This window comes from Schistosoma mansoni, chromosome W, assembly GCF_000237925.1.
Source record: "Schistosoma mansoni strain Puerto Rico chromosome W, complete genome".
Lineage (NCBI taxonomy): Eukaryota > Metazoa > Platyhelminthes > Trematoda > Strigeidida > Schistosomatidae > Schistosoma > Schistosoma mansoni.
The window spans coordinates 435,786-454,260 of record NC_031502.1 but is presented as its reverse complement, the minus strand read 5'-3'; the positions used below and the strand labels follow the sequence as shown (position 1 = coordinate 454,260).

Sequence of the window (18,475 nt, the reverse complement as noted above, 5' to 3'; positions counted from 1 at the left end):
CACCCAGTGATCAATGAATTGTAAAGTATATTATTCTTACATGTATCCATCAGATATGGAGAATGATATGAACATCGTCTCAATGAGATATTCTATCTAACAGTCCATATACACAGATGTACTATCTTATTCTGTTATCTGATCACATCATTTTCTACTGTTTGAATTATATCCATTTGTAAACGTATGAATTCGATAAATTACAATATGAACTAGTATATTATGATGAAGAAATGGACATCATACACTCCACATATATAGTCCTTAACAAAACATCATAAACCATCATTTGGAGAGATATATTAACAATCGATTGATGAGTGGGTATTGGTAAATATGAAGTTTGTCAGGTTCAGTTTAGTGCAGATCGAATTCTACCGATCAAATTGCAATGTGACTACTAGTCTAATTGACTGAACATTGATTGCACTGTGTTGAGATGAGATGGTGGTTTGAGGTAGTCAACAGGATACTCTAGACATAATTTTCTTGCTGTTCGGTGTATATGTAATGTTAACTAAATCGATGCACCCTGATCGATTCTATCCCATGTGAACTATCGCGAAATTCGGGTCTAGAGTATACTGTCGACTAAGTCAAACTGCCATTTCAAGAGAGATATTATATTTATTTCTAATATTTCTAATGTTACCCTTCAATCACCAGTCATTCATTTAAAATTACTTAGTCATTCCTAACAAATATACAACTGTTTGAAAATCTTCTTTGTATATATAGATATCATTATGTGATTGAGTATCATTAAAATTGGGTGTATTGGAAAAGAATTCCTTATCTTAACCAGCCATCCTATAATTGAGTAGATATATTAAGTCTGTTTCAATATAACCAAACTGATAAATATTTTTTCTAAATAAGAGTGAAGTATCATAAGTCGAGATGAATTGTGGATAGTAGTAGAATCCAGGACACACCTTTCTTCCTATTTGTGGCCCGTCATCGGAATGTAACAACAATGGGAAGATAAAAGCAAACAACACCAAATGAGAGTGAATAATGTTCAGGTGTAACATTTTGTAATCTGTCATCGATATTTGTAAGAAAACAATCGTGTATTATAACTGGAACGTGTTCTGGAGAAATATGATTAGTCTGGTCGAAACCTATATCGGGTACAAGTTTCTTGTGGATCTGTTAAGAATGCATGATGCTTGTGTTTTATCAACTATAAAGGTCGAGATTTGTAACATTGGTGCTTAGTAAGACAATCAGTGAATATCGATTTACACAATTTGAGGTTTAGGATGATGTGTATATTATTACCCTTAAAATACTATGACCTCGCAACTACAAGACGTATTCATGTCAAATTTTAGGAATCTATTAACGAGTTTCGATACTTTCATTGGTGTTCATATAAGTACTTCTAACCTTATTTCTTCAAGTAGAACCAACTTCTTATTTTAGAATTACTGTTGAACTCCGGTCTATCCACAGTATATTTGTACAGATAATTCCTATTATATGAAAATCTCTTTGAAATCTACTAAGTAAACATTTCAGACTTTCTGTTACATACTTTTGTTAAGTCGGCTTCCAGCGAACTCCAACAGAGCCTCCAGAGGCTCAAAAAGAGTCCCAACCAATCAGAGTACGACAGAACATTCTGGAGTTCCAACGTGGCACGCTACCATTGGTCAGTAGCAATATATGTCGTTAATTGGATTGGCTGAATTAGGATGTTGAATTAACTTAAGCAAACATCTATAAATACCTACGATTTTCTGTACAAAGATGATCCTTGCAGTAAAGGTTTTCTCTGTTACTCGTGTCTTCTCTCTGGTCTTCAAGTTGCTGAGTAGTGCTAGCCCTGGGGTTATCCGAATAGCTTAGGATCTGAATAAAGCGTTCAACCTACAAGACATATCAACTTTCAAATTTGTACATTTATTAAAGTCAATCAACTTTCCGATTGCTGCACAATCTCTTCAATGAAATACAGTTAAAACGGATATGTAGATTACAGATAAATAGTAATAAATGACTTAGTTAATTGACTTGTATGTTCTTCTAATGCAAATAATCTCCCCTTTTTTCCTAGTTACCACTTTTAGATTTGGATGGTCTTGATAATCATAAGGAATTGAGATTAGCACATAAAATTCTTGCCTTCATATGTTCTGTTTATGTTTGGCAAGATGGAGAAGGTGGTGAAACTGAGGTAGGTGAATTATCATTTTGGAAATGATATGCATGTATAGAATGTTGAATACATATTCATTTACATCACACTTCAATATATTTCCATACCATGGAAGTTATTTTTGACACAGTGTACTACATTAATGAGGTGATATGTTTACAATATTTTCAATGTACGTCAAATGAATCATTTAAAGTAAACAGACTGTGAATTCATTTAATGGCTAGCATTGAAATCCAGGATGCGTCTTTCGTCCTATTTGGGACACGTCAGCTGAGTGTACCTGCATCTCGGAGTTGATGTTTGCTCTGAGACTCGAACTCAGTACCTTTCGCTTCAAACAGACTGTACATTGAATGGATTAAGCGAATTTGATTTAAGTCTACATGTATAAATGATTACAACAGATGAGATCATCAGTCAATTGAATCTTGACCACCTTGGAAAACCTGGAAACATATAAAAGTACATACAAGATCTATTTACAGTTCTCTTTTATGTTTCCTATTATTATTGATTTCAATATTATTTTATTCACTTCAGCAGTTTAGAAATCCTTATAGAATATTCGAAAATGAGGAATATTTTAATGTACAATGGTTTCCGATAACTTCATCATTATGCTCTACAGTTATAGTATAGGGAAGAACAACACGGGTAGGGATAACGGAATGTATTTTAGCACAAATTACAGACTATCTCACTGAATTCTGATAACCATATAGTAAACAGTTAATTTGCAGAATAACAATCCATTGTCTCGATCTTAACTGTTCCTTCTACTAATATCAGTCCATCTTCTCTGATTTCATTGTTCATGAATTTTCGTAACGATTGTGCTTCATGCCTATGCGTTCCTTATCGATCTTCTGCCCAAATAAATTCTATGTCTGACCATCACCATATACTACTTATGTGGATATAAGTAGACCACACCGCAGTACGTCTATAGTTATTGGGATATTTTACAAAGGCCAAACAAAATAAGACTTGAATAAACGAATTCGACAATGTAATGTGTGAAATGTAGTGAATGTTTTTCCATTTGTGATAACATATACACTTGAAGATTGTGTTATTTGTAAAGTTGAAAGTTTATTTAATAAAGGTCAGAATGATTTAGAGTAAGATGTCAAGTCATAATCAGTATAATAGTAATATAGCAGAAATGAATTTGCTAAAACTCTTGTAAAGCATTAATGATAATAGCAATCGTAATAATAATAATATCGTCGTATGAATATAACATGTAATTATTACGATCCAGTCGTACGTCGAGGTGAACAAAGATGCTGGATGTACCTTTTCCAGATGCATAAGTTCGGTTTTCTCGAGTTGATTCATATAGCTTCTGAGCTATGTAGAGTAGTCATAATCTATCTGCTTGTGGTAGAATTTTTAGAACTTGATATAAAACAGTGAAAGGTTCCTCTATTTTTGAGTGTGATGTTCACTAGCTACCGAATGAGAAAGAATAATAGTGTTGATCGATTTAGTAACTCCTTTTCCCAACAATCCTGGTACATGTTTAAAAACATATAAGGATAAAGCCCACTGAGTACGACCTATACAACTAACTCCATAGCACACATGAAGGAGCCCATCATTGGTAAACTATCCTTGATTTGTTGTGTAAGTACTGGTTTATTTGGAAGAATTATGTGTATCATGGCGGTGTGACACCTCCTATCAACAAAGCTTTTGAGTCGATGTGTTAAAATATCACCCACATTGTCTCCTTAATAGACCAGTTTCAGATATACGATGTTTTACCAACTGATTCTGAATTTATTCTACTAAAACATTTCTAACGAGATTATCTGGATAGCCATTATTTCGGATTGTTTTATTTAGTATGTCTATTTCGCTGTCTATACTATTCTCAAAACATAATAGCTTGATTTGGTGGCTGAGACATTTAACCATATTTATTTTGTATTGAAGAGGTGTGTAGCTTTGGAAATAGGTGTACTGAACCTTCCATGTATTCTTTCTAAGTATATTTCTCTTGATGGAACCATCTATCCTTCTAGAAATTAGGACATCAAGGAAAGTTATGCTATTATCTTTCTCCTCTTCACTGATGAATTTAGTAGCAGAATGGACGTTATTGGGGAAGTTCAACATACCTTGTTTGTTGATATTACGATTAGTCTGTCATCTATGTATCGACAGTAATAATCTTGCTTACTTAGGATTTTCTAGAATGGTTAGAAAAGTATGAACTAGGTTCGTGCCTAGACGTGATCCCATTGCTACTCCATCGACTTATCTGTAAAATTCATTTTTAAACAAAACGTAGATATTCATAGTACGTTTAAACGAAAAGGTCCTTCATTTTACTTCATGGGATCGGTATCTCTATTCTCTTTACTAACAATTGTTCGTTTATGTAATCGATAGTTTCATTAAGGGAGATGTCAGTAAACAATGATGCTATGTCTAGTGATAACATGGTCTTGCCATTTTTATTCATATATTTAATTGTATCAACAAATTCATACCATAATTATGGAGCCTGATGATGAAGTTATTGCAAGCAATTTTTTACTCCAACATTTTTCATTTAACTAACTATTAACAGTTACTTGTAAGATGTGAGATAACTTTAAAATTCTATGAAAGGTGTATTTGTGGATATTATATTAAAAGTTGGTTTCAAGAGTCATTTGGTGCTAGACCATCTCGGAAAACCTTGAATCAGTGGACGGCCGTTTCGTCCTAGTGTGGGACTGCTCAGCAGGGCACATCAGGTGTTTATCAGAAGTATTAGGCAAATACATTTTCGTGCAGTACACTATCAGTTAATGTACAGGCTCAGTGTTGTCACATTTTAATTTTAATTGGTCAGTAACAGTGTCATTGTTTGTGTAACATAATTAAACTGATAGTGAAATTACCATTGTTCTTATAATAGTCAGACCGAAGTCAAAAGCAGTTAGTAGACAAATCAACCGTCTTAGGAATTCGATGACACTAATTTTCAAGAGTATTTTAAGTCTTTTCAATGTATCTTAATTAGTTGAACGATTACAGAGTGTTTCGACCTCACAAATGACTCATATTATATAGGCTGTTTTTGTATTTTTAACAAAATCAAGCTGAATGGTAACTAACCTTGAAATCCAGTGTAAAAGTTTGTCTTGTTCAGAATTTGTTAGTTAGTTGTATATAATGGTGACCACATTATAGTTCGAATGTATTACTCACAATGCCAACATGCCACCTACTAACTCGCTGGATTCAGTCAACTAGTGACTTTTCAATCAATATGAAATTATTTTAGAATGGTATGTATTTCCCTGTTGTTGATAATCAGGAAAGTAGTAACCGTTCAGTCTCTGTAGAGTGAACATACATGGTGAACGGTTTGACAATATGTAACTGTTCACTCACATGTTTTGCTATGGTTATATGAGAGCATTACTAGAAATCAAGATTTTAAAATGCAAATCTGTATGTGTATTTATCCATCTCTCTGTAATTACTTATTTTATTAAATATTTGACATGGATATTCATCTCCATACCTGTTCTTATTCTAAATATGATTTTAGTCATTGCCAGTACAAATCGCTAAACCACTATTACAAGTTTCTGATAGACTTGGTATACAGCCTATTCTGACAAATGAAGATCTAGTATTATCCAATTGTATTCCTTCAATATTGCCGACAGAAGAACATACTTTGAGGTATTCATTTATTTGATCACATTAATCTGGCATATTTTGATGTTTTCGAACAATACTATACAATTACCTTAGGTTTTAGTCAATAGTTCGTTTAAACTGAATAAAATTTTGATTGAGATGATGGATGGATCGATCGATTTTAGACTCCCAATGAAAACGTTAAAGCACTGGAATGCCGTTTTGTCCAGTTAAATGTCTCTTGAACAGTGAACATCCATAATCCCACACCAGAGGGAGTAGAACCCAGTACCTTCGTTCTCGCAAGCGAACACTTATCCCTTAAGCCACTGAGCCGGTATACGACGATGTTAATATCTAAATTTAACCAATCCACGATATCACGCATTCATCTTCTATTGTTTGAGATAAATACTTGTTTCTACCTGACACGGATTAGCTTTTCTGGTCACGGCTTCCACTAGAACTCCGAGAATTCTTTCACGATGTTTCGTAATTTATGTGTTTGTCTCAGGAATTATCAATGGATTTGATTGAAAATCGCCCTTGGTTGATTGACAAAAATAGATCATTTGCATACTTCACTTCACCTATATAGAGTAACAACTATATTTATGAAGAATATACATTAAGTTATGACACGTTTTCCGTCACTCAATGAAACGTATCACTTGTACTGATGAATAAAACTCTACAGACATAATTAAGTGAATACACATTTCGTCAACATTCTATTATGTTCGTCTTAATTGTTTTTTTCTCCAGTTTTTTACAGTCTATACACAATCCTACACATCACAGAAGTTGGGAAGCGTTCATAACCCTGAGTGGCGAATGTGAACTATTCTTTGGACCGATATTACTGGTAAGGAAAGCAGTTCGATATTTGTTTTGATTAAGTTATGGAATATTTTATGTAACATATCAGAAGAAGAGTTCCCATCTATCACGTTGTATCAATGAATCAGTTCAATGAAAAGTGAAATATATGTAAGGATGTGACTGTAGTCCCCCAGTTGTTGGTCAATTATTGATTGGAAATACTAATTCACGACATTCATTTGCATATGATTCACAAAATAATGTCGAGATTTCATACAATGAGTATTTTTGTATTGGACGCTACTCACAAGATTGATTGCAAGTTACATGTTTTGAAACGTGGTGTCGATGTTGTCACAATCGTGAGACGGAATGAATTATTTCAGTCCATCGAAAGCACCGAGTAGACTGAACATTTAACGACGAGATGAGAAGACTGTTTGAATTGCAGAACAAACCAGGAGATGCAAATGGATGATCGATGTCTGCCCTTGCAGTTTCTCCTAATAAACAGTCCTTCCTTTAGCTCACTGTCTTGTTCTACACCACGATTAGATGTTCAATAATCAACTCTGTTAGTTAAAATGTACATACATAGATCAGTGCATATTGTTGTTATGTGGGGATCAGTTCAATTTGGAAACTCTGACAACCGGTGTTTGTGAGTTGAAGTTGAGCTATGAGGAAGACACTCCAACTAAAATGAATCGTCTGTGGAGTATTATTTACATATTGATGGTCTTCCAGATCGTGTTTGTTTGTACCAAAAGGCATGTTAAATAATTGTTTCATGATTCAGTGTTTGAATCATACTTAATACATTATTACATTTCTTCTGCAGCTTAAAATATATGTGTATAACTAGTCTATAATGCTTGTTGAACCCTATCAAACGATCTGCGATCTAGTCACTAATTTGAATAATTCACCATCACATGCTCTATATTTTCTTGATAATTGACGACAGACAGTTGGGTGAAAACTGTGTATTTAGTTTATGACAGTTTGAACTCATCACCAAGGTATATTTTTAGTCTACAGATGAAAACGGCAATACATTTACTTCTGAAGTTATTTTTTATCAATGGAATTCGTGCGGCTCATCACTTTATGGTCACCATGAGAATGACGATAGATCAATACCATTTTGTTTATTATTAGTCGTCATATGACTTTCAAATTATAAGGACACGAATAGAATGGAAGATGTGATTTAAGGACTCTTTGAATCGTTCTGTTAATCAAAGTTCTTGTAGGAATTCACATTTGCTTCTATACTCATTAAATAAAAGTTCACACAGAGACAGTTTGTTAACAGTAATTAGAGAATGGTGTGCTTTTGTCGGCATAATTAAACAATTCCATATCACACCATAAATCCTAATGAAGTAATAATGAATGATTGAGTTAACCAACAATCTTTCAATTAATTGGTCACAAATGAAGTCAGCTGGTAATAAGGTGATTCACTTGAGCTAATTTTGGTTCAAATTTCACATTTTCAAGATGACTGGAAAAATTAGATCAACATTATTATTGTAACAGTTCATAAGTTGTCCCAAATATCAAAGATTTTCGAATGGTTTACCAAACACTTATCTGTATGATCATTCTAACTAGGTTATGACTTGATTAGTTTCTACTCGAACTAGAGATTTATAAACTATATACCATTGGAACAATGTCGACCCATTTGCCGAGTGATGACAGAATCTTATTCACTTCATAGATAACATGAATTGATTATGTCGAGTAATAAACAATATGATCATGTTTTCACTAAACAGACTTTTGATCTTTCTGATATATAAATGACTGATGGTAAAGGTTTGTTGTTGATAATACTCGGGACAGAAGGGCTTTTGTGGAGATTTCAGTATTTACATAGTTGAAATCATGATTCCATTGAAGCTAGACCACCATGAAAATCCTGGAAGCACTGATAAATCCTGGGTTCCAATCTCACGAGGCGGAATCGTGGATACGCACTGCTGAAGAGTCCCACATTAGGACGAAGCGGCCGTTCAGTGCTTCCAGGTTTTTCATGGTGGTCTAGCTTCAATCATCTCATGATTTCAACTATGAAAATACTCGGAACAGTTAGAAAATATGAAATTGGAACGAGAATTTCATTTGTACAGAATAGATCATTTGCTGTGTTTTCTTCCATTGACCTAGAAGTGATTTGTTTGACATCTTCGCTTTATTGTATAAAATTGTATATAGTCATATACAGTTTATGCGTCTTATTAGATTTTTGTTCTTCCCGATTCATTTACCAGTCATTCTAATCTTTTCATATAATTTGTAATGGTTTCTAGGAAATTATGAATGCCATTAAAGCTCAAGATCCATTAAATGAAGATGTCATCACAGAATGCTTAGAAAATATAGTGAAAGCGTTTATACAATTTAGAAATGCATTAAAGAACTTTTATGGTATGTTGAATACATTCAACTGTTTCAAATTTTCGTTTGATAGTTCATGAATAAAATTAGTTAGTGAGACTATAATCGATGGACGGTATTTGTGAGACGTTAAATTGACCTTCGAAATGTCCATTTACTTAGCACGTTTGAATGAGGGTTACAAAGTAATGTCAGGAATTTTAGGGTTGTAAATCAGATTTAGAGTTTTCATCACAAAGTGGCAGTATCTTTAATGGTGTAATGTGAATTAACCAAATGGATGAATGAATTTCATACTAATCTCGAGACCTCCTCTCATAAATCTGATTGATTCGTCCTAAAATTGTGGTCTCATCAATCACTACTTAACATTCAGTGAACTAATGTATGGTGAACGATTGAATATGATAAAAATATGAGCTGTTTAGTATTTCTAATTTGATCATTTTTGACTACGTATGATGAAAAGGGAGACAATGTGTCATTGTGAGGTAACAAAACAAAGTTTTTTTAGAACGTTCTATACCTCTGACAGAATCATTTATTTATTTAGCTCAATCATTTTCATAAATATCATATGAGTGTAGTGACTTATTGAAGAAAATAGAAAACAATTCCAAAATAAGTATGTAATTATTTCTGTCATTAAAGGAGAAAGATGAACTTAGAATCTAACAAGAGGGAACTTATGGAGATTTTTGAATTTTTGATTGAAATCACGACTATCACTGAACTATTAGAAGCACAACTCTACAACCGGAAATCAAGTCTACGACCTTCAGTCGTTTTCACGAGACCGTAGATCATATTGATAATTTTGTTCATTAACAATAAATTCCACACAATCTCAGTACTTGGAGAAATCTATCTTCAAACTCTACTGTCCATCTGAACAACAATCGTTCCTTAATTAGTGACTAATTGTGAAGTCAACTAGCTTATTTGTTGTGAAAAGTGATGTCTGATAGCATTGAATTATGTCGGAATGATATCGTAACATTGAAATCAATGAACGATGTTTGTGTTTAATGGGTTATTGGATATTGGGAATCGTTCAAAGTGGTGAAAAGTGTTGCAATTGGCTTGAAAGTTACGAGTTGTAGGGCAATTTTGGAATGAATTCTTGAGTGCATACTACTAAGGAGTCTCAAATTAGAACTTATAAACTGTTCACAATTTATTACCAATATTATGGAATTTCCAACTGATTTTGTTATGAGATGCCAGCTAATCCTAAATTTAACGGTGTTCACAAATCTCTCTAAATCAATAATGATTTATTGTACTGAATAATGACTAATTATTGTATAAAGGATTTGCTTGATTGATAATGTCAAGTTTCTATGTGTGAGGAAATAACAGACATTCTCCGTTAGCTAATATCTGTCTTACTGAAGAATTATGTTCAAATCATATTTTGTTAGATATCTTTTGTGTTGTCCACTGTCCGATTCTGCTGCTGATAAACAAACTTTCTATTCATGTGATCGACCGACTATACGAGTGAGGAGGAAGCTGTTATTAGATTAGTGAAGTGGAAATAAATGAACATTCATTCATCAGTGGTATATATCTCATTGCTTAGTCATTCCTTAACCTATCAACATATCAGTAACATCATTAGTTCACTTTAGCTTTTTCGTTGTACCAATTACCATATTATTTATTACATGAAACTATTTGTGGTGTAACTGTTGACTTACATTTCTTCAACCCGAACTTAATAGGTAAATTGAATTCAGAAGAATTCTATGTCGATTTAAGACCCATTTTGTGTGGGTAAGTGAATGTCATCCATTTGTATGTCAATGGGAAATCAACTTTTAATAAATATCACATAACTGATCATATACATGATTGTGATTGTTACGCAGATAGCCTATTGTTATAATAAATCACCCTCAAACACATAATTTTTCATAGTTGAAATCATGATTCAATGGAAGCTAGACCACCATGGAAATCTTGAAAGCACTGAACGGCCGTTTTGTCCTATCATGGGACTCCTCAATGGCAGTGCGCATCCACGATCCCGAGATTCGAACCCAGGACCTAACAGTCTCGCGCCAGAGCACTTGACCGATAGACTACTGAGCCGGCACCCAACGGTGTTAATGTCTAACTTCAACCAATCCACATAGTCGTTTGTTGAATATCTCCCTGTTGGCTCAGATAAACATTTCACACTGTGGCATATAATGTTTGATATAAAGTTTATGTATCATTCTGATGGAAACTAGGCATCTCCATTCATGATCGGAAGGTTTATTTTATAAATAAGCAATAACCATTTAATTCCTTGATAGTATAATTAGATTTTACCCACCTCCAAAAATATTTTGATGAATGCATTTCAACAACGTGTCAACTCTATGAAGATGATACAGAATTAGCAAAGAATCAAGAATCCATTTGTATTTGTGCAAAATCGTATGACAAATTATTGAAGAGTCATTAGTTCATTTAATAATAGTAATAATATGATGTTCTGTGTGAAATGTAAACCCTTCTATATTCACTCCTCATGCAATTCTATTGCAATAACTGAGGAGTTTGTAATCTAAGATGGATAGTGTCTAGCAGTGGGATCCAGGACAAGGCGCTTTTCGTCCTATTTGGGACTCGTCATATGGATGAACCTGCATTTCAGAGTTGATGTTCACTAGAGCACTTGAACCCAGTACCGTTCGATTCAAACGTCATCGCGTTATCCACTCAGCTACTGAGTCCTGATAGCCACTTGCTTGTGCAAAGTGGTGAAGTTTAAATTCACTTAGTATTGTTTGTTCGAATCTTCCCATTGATGTTTTAGGACTGCAACTGGTTGGTGTCCACTGCCAGCCACTATCTATCTTAGCTTATAATGCTTGTGAATTAAGGCTATATGCTAATTAGAGACTGACCAATTGTAGTCCTAAACATCAAATGGGAAGATTTCGATAAACAATACTAAATGAACTGAGAAGTTTGTTCACTAATAGTTTGGATAGTCTTGTATGTTCGTGGTTATTCAGCTAACGTCTTTGTTCAATTGAAAAGTGAAATTTGAAAAAACAGAAACTATGTTATAATGTACTATGTTCAATTTATTTCTTCTATTGAATGACGGATTTAGGAAAAGTATATAACTCAACCATTAATAACATTCGTCGATTATATTCTGTGAAGTCTAATTACTTTATTCTTATTATTATGACTGGAGATCATCCAACTTTGATGTATATTAGAATTGTTTTGATACGATTATAAACATGTGATGAGATTTCCGAAATTTTCATAAACTGTAATTCCAATGTTGATCCTACACCCTTGAAGTAGTCTGCTAGTTTGTTGAAAACCATGTGAAGAATTGTTGAGATGTTTCACTGAAATGTTCATCAAAAAATGATTTCTTTGAGATAAGATGATGGTTGGAGGTGGTCAACAAGAAACCCTGGACCCGGGTTTCGTGATACTTGGCACTCGTCAGCAAGGTGTACCTATAATCTTGAGGGAACTGGTGCTCCCTGACGGATTTGATCCCGTGTCACTCAGCTTCACAATCAGAGACGTTACCACTGAGCTAATTGGGCCGCAACCGACCTGCTGTAGGACTGAGAAATATTCACGATAGCATTCGATCAGCACTAAGAAGGACTTGACACACACGACATTGATCACCACCCAGTGATCGATGAATTGTGAATGATTTCTTTATATTTAGAGTTTTCACTGTCGTTTATATATTCTGAAATGAATATCTTATTCACTGAACTGATGCTGTGATTTCGTATTTTATAGGTGGTCTCATGGAAAACTTAAAGACAAGGGTTTAATTTACGAAACAAACTCACAACAAATGAACAACAATAATAATAATAAAGAGAATGAGAAAGTCAAATCGAGTTGTGCATTTTCTGGTCAAAATTATACTGACAACATGGATCGACGGAAATGTATTGGAGCAAGTGCAGCACAGTCAATAACGATTCAGACTTGCGATGCATTTTTCCAGGTAAAACATCATCCTGGTAAGTAATCCATTCTACCCTGAAACCCTCTTCAATTTCTAAGTTTATCATTTCATTATGTATTCTACACGATTACTATCTGTATGGTAGGAACATAAGAGTATGTGAAACTGTGGAAGGGGAAGTATTTCATAATGGAAGACTGTGATAATTTCAATGTTAATGATAAATTTGAAATATGTGTTTAGAATGAAAATATGAGACGTTTCCTAATTTATCACTCAAGAACTGACTATTAGGGTTGTTTGTATGACGTGCAGCTTAAATCTTTGATGAACCATTGAATGCGATTAGGTAATCAGATAGTGCTTTCCATAAAACGCAATTTTAAATAGTTCTGTGTTACATTAAATTCCTGGATAAAGTCAGGATCACACAGTGCAAGTTATATAATAATTGAGTTTGTCATCAACTGTGAAGGAGGTACGATCATATATTATTCAATGGAATTCGGCAGGAGTCCTACTACTTTGACGTTATTTGAAGGTATAAAAAAATAAGTATCAATAGGTTAGCGAAAAGAAGCGATGCGTGCTTACAAAATTTCCTTTCAAATGCTTTATAATTTAATACTTACTTACTCTGTTATGCCTCGTGGAGGAACATGGGCGATTCACTAGTATTCTACATCAAACTGTGTTATATATGTCCTATCCGCTTGCAACGTCTTTCACTAACCTCCTCTTGAGCTCAAAGCTGGTTTTTTCTCTCCACATTAGACTGTTGCTGATGGTATCCGGTCAATGGACATTGAGAATCCCGTGAAAACAATCGTTTTGACATACTTGTTCGTTCTTGATGATGGTTACTATGTCTTCCACATATTTCTGTTTGTCAGCTTGCTTGTTTGCTTCAGTGTATTCAGCTTGTACCTTGATTTTCTCTGTTCTTGTTCGGCTGTGGTCAGTTGCTGTCTGTTTCTTCTTCTTCCTTTCTTGAATCGTGTCTAGGATTTCGATAGAGATTTATTAGTTATGATGATGCTTGTTGAGGCGCAGAACATTCTGACGCGTTGAAGTTATTGCTTCTCTGGTCCCTTTACTGTTATCCTCCATAGTAGTTCCTTCTTCTTTGAGTAAACCATGTAAGGCTTGAAATTTGACGTTGAGAGTTATCTTGAACTCGTTAAAATTGTTAAGGTTTTGAAGGAAGGCTATATTGAATCATTGTAATTCTGTTTCCTAATTTGTCCAATGTTTCTCTAGCTTCAGTTTAGTCTGGAGTGATCTGAAGCTATGTCGACTCGTCTCTTGGTTCTCACATCTTCCATGATATCTTCATATCTGGTGTTCCGACTTTGGTGTTTAGATCCCCCATCAGGATGGTTAGGTCATTTCCTGAACACTTCTCTATGATCGATTGCAACCTCTGGTAGAATTGATCTTCATCGTCGTCATCGTTGTCATTGTTATGTGCATAAAATCAGATTACATTAACTTTAATTTACTAGAGTTAGAGTTTTTTTCTCAACTTTGCATTCTACGGGATAGGGATTCTGACCCCATATACAACCCTCCTCATTTACACAATCTTGAAACTGACAGTAACCCTAGAAGAGCTATAGGAGGAATTCAGTAAAGTAGAAATAATGACTAGCTGAATACACAACTATGAGAAAAATCTTTTCTATGAATATATATTATTTCTACTGTAATCAATGGAATAATTGATGTAGACATTTATCCTGTACCATCCAATCATGATTATCATTTACTATGAATCAAATACCTCTCTATTTATATTGATTTTGTTTTTCAAGAGGATGAAAAATTCTTCCGTAATATGCAGACATATATGATAAGAGAACATCGACAGTTTATTCACGATCTAGCAATGTATAGTCGAATCCGTTCTATAGGTAAGTTTTAATGATTAATTAAAGGAAATGTTGCTTTATGATGCATAGTTTGCACTTATATCTTATATTGCAGCTAGTTCAATATATTATCCTATTAGAAAGAACCTGGTGTTTGATAATTTCAGTATGTCTTCAATAATTCATTTAGTATTGTTTGTTTGAATCTTCCCATCGATGTGTTAGGACTGCAACTGGTCAGTCTCTAATTGGCATATGTGCATACTGTGCGTATTGCCTCGATATAGTCTTAATTCACAAGCATGGTAAGCAAAGATGCTAAGTGAATTTAAACTTCACCCCATTTCACAAGCAAGTGGCTATCAGGACTCAGTGGCCGAGTGGATAACGCGATGACGTTTGAAGCGAAAGGTACTGGGTTGGAGTTCCAGAGTGAACATCAACTCAGATGCAGGTAGATCCATATGACGAGTCCCAAATATGACGAAGTAACGCGCGTCGTGAATCCCACTGCTAACCACTATCCATCTTTGCCTACCATGTCTTCAATAATATTTTGACTCCAATGTTGAATGACACTGAGTTCAATCTCTATTGCAGTAGACATTCCGATCAATTTATGAGTGCTATATAGGTGAATTCTTATTAAGAAACCCTATAAGAGATTAGAAATTATAATAGATTGGTTCTGAAGAGAGAGCATTGGTTTTAGATGAGAAACAACCCCTAAACTGTATAGTAAATCAAATTGTGTCAGTAATCAATTAGAAATCATACGGAGGAGTGAAATAGGTTTGTCCACTACACATTGATAGTGTGAGGTCGAATCCGTGAAAGACATTTCATGTTTTTCACATAATTACACATTGATTTGGCGTTGGATTCCTCACGTCTGTTAAATGTGAGTAATGGATCTGTACAGTCTTTCATAGACTAATTTTAGATCAAGTTCAAAACTCGTGTTTGATAAACTAATATTTATACTAAACCAATAATAAACTGTGGTTTTCGCATTACACATACAACACATCCCACGAGATCCCAACACTCGGTAGACTATCAATCAATTTTGTATTCTATCTTCCCTTATAGTTACTTAAATAGTGTTTAATCTATTGTTCGTATACAAATTAGAAGTGGAGAATCAGAATGTTGGTTATCATTCGGTAATCAACCAGTGTAAATATTCCAATCATACAGGTGATCAGTTTCAACCCTAAAGTTTTAGTAGTAACGTCTCATGTGGTGAAACTAAGTGATCTAGTTCGAATTACAAATGGAGAACCAGTTCTCTGAAAAATGCTTTGCTGACGAGTGCCATCCTAGATCCAGAGTTTCCTGTTAACCACTTCTAACCAACAAACACTGAAACTTTCAATGAGTGTGCAAAATGCTGAATATTTGTCATCTTCATTTTAATGTTCTCATTGTATCTTGGTGACCATAAAATCCTCTGAATCTCATTCAATCTAACACTTCTCAGATCCTAGGAAATCACTTCTATTCACTTAAAATTTTAAGAAGTACAAGACTAAGAATATATATACTACTAATTTGCAAAGCTTTACTCAAGCTCATTGAATGAAAGTATTCATACTGCCCTGATATAAGTGTACTAATTTATTTAAGAACTGTATCTATTCTCGAGTTAACATCGGAAAGTGGCTTCACTAACAGATATATCTACTTTGACCAATATTAGTAAATAAAGTGCGATTCACCATAATTATTCTTAATTCACAATGACTAATGTTTTCTCAACCTTGTAAAGAGTCAGTTTCATGCACCCACCATAATCTGAACTTCAAATGCTTATACTGGTCATCATGTTTTTGACTACATAGATGAGTGTTATTGCTTTTCCTCAAACAGGACATTGGATCTATTCATTGATAGCAAATTGATGTAAACTTATTTTCATCTGAGAGAGACATCAGTTAAACTACTACTGAGTACCTACCATAAACCATTAAATAGAAGTATACCAGTTAAATATAGATCCTTTATTGAATAGAGATTCTACATTAAAATGAAATGTATTGTTTATAATTAGTTTTCTTAGTTGAAATCACAAGTCAATTGAAGCTAGATCACCATGGAAAACCTGGAAGCACTAGTTTAAGGCCGTTTCGTCCTATTATGGGACTCCTCGGCAGTGCGCATCCACGATCCCGCCTCACGAGCGAGATTCGAACCCAGGATCTACCAGTCTCGAGCCAGAGCACTTAACCGATAGACCACTGAGTCTATTACATTCAGTGTTTAAATATACCACTGAAATGTTTATGAAATTTCAAAATGAGTTAAGTAGATGATGGTGATCAATGAATGTAGTTTATATATATTGAACATTGAGTAAAGTTTACAAGAAGCAATATTAAGATTTGAATTCGGTAACTGTGTGTTTTTGCTAAGAGATTTGAATGATTCGATACAAGTCATGATACAAACTTCTGGTAGGAGGTTGATTGAGCAGAAAGAGTCAGCTTGTCTGTTCTTTCCAGTTTAGATTAGGTGTTTTGCTTTTTTTGAATTAACTCTGTTTAAATCGTTGCCACAACAGGCTCTTTTTATTCCATGATCATACTTCATCAAATCACTTTTAATTCAAATGTAACTCCCTTTTATAGCAAGTGAAAGCAAATCTTCTCGTATGAGAACAGCCTATAATCAATGTCTACAATCATTGTGGAATTTTCGAAATGCTCACATATCATTAGTTAAAAGGTAACTATAGATTCAATGTTAGTATATGTGAAACTGAATAATTATTTTTTATTAGATTCATTATACAACCATCACAGAGTGCGGAGGCTAAAATAAAACAACTTGATATTAAAGGAACAGGTGGTCAATGTAAGTTGTTTTATCCAACCAATGTCTACTATGATTGGAATCATGAATGGATCAGTGTTAAATCATGATTGAAAACCTGAGAGTTCTGAATGACCGTTTCGTTCTATTATGTGACTTCTGAGCAGTGAGCATCCATGATCATGCTTGTGGGGAATCGAACAAAGTGACTTCGTTCTTGTGCGTGGGAACGTGGATGTTCAGTGCTCAGGAGTCCTATATTGGGACAAAACGGCTATCCAGTGCTTCCAGGTTTTCAATGGTGATCTAACATTCATCCATTTATGATCTTATTCAATACCCAACAATCTCGACAATCCTTTACTGACATTTTCTATTTGTATACAATTTTAGGTTTAAATGTCTTTCTTCAGCGTGTACGAGATGCATCACTCTCTGCTTCTTTGGATTAATTAAATTTGCTTTGAAATGATATCAGTTTATACAAAACAGTAATTTCTTTTTGTTCTATGAAAATACTAATTCAAATATACATGATATTTTAATAATCCTGTGTTTCTTCAGTAACATTCGAAATGATCGGTAGATATATTGAGTCTTGGACAGTACCGTACTTTCTAGTGTTAACTTAGGCGATTATCTCATTGCTTTCTGTCAGTAGTAGGTCGCTTCCTAATGTGTAACATCTAGATGTTGTACTTTTGTCTATTTTCCCATGATAGAATACATTGCTCTGTATTCCACGATTTCATAAGTAGGGTTCGCACATGGAGGATAATCGCTTGTGTG

The 18,475-nt window shown here is 34.1% G+C and overlaps 1 protein-coding gene across 1 annotated transcript in view; it reads left to right on the top strand.

The window, feature by feature from the left end:
* The window catches only part of Smp_133900 (hypothetical protein), a gene marked incomplete at both ends in the record, with an annotated part of 20,315 nt that extends 2,177 nt beyond the window's left edge, over positions 1–18,138 (top strand). The window contains 9 exons of the mRNA XM_018799858.1: positions 5,721–5,857; positions 6,581–6,680; positions 8,959–9,076; positions 10,681–10,825; positions 12,827–13,056; positions 14,816–14,914; positions 17,503–17,599; positions 17,655–17,728; positions 18,080–18,138. Coding sequence (XP_018653729.1) covers positions 5,721–5,857; positions 6,581–6,680; positions 8,959–9,076; positions 10,681–10,825; positions 12,827–13,056; positions 14,816–14,914; positions 17,503–17,599; positions 17,655–17,728; positions 18,080–18,138 — 1,059 coding nt within the window. The remainder of the gene's footprint in view (positions 1–5,720; positions 5,858–6,580; positions 6,681–8,958; positions 9,077–10,680; positions 10,826–12,826; positions 13,057–14,815; positions 14,915–17,502; positions 17,600–17,654; positions 17,729–18,079) is intronic.
* Between the last annotated feature and the right edge of the window lie 337 nt (positions 18,139–18,475).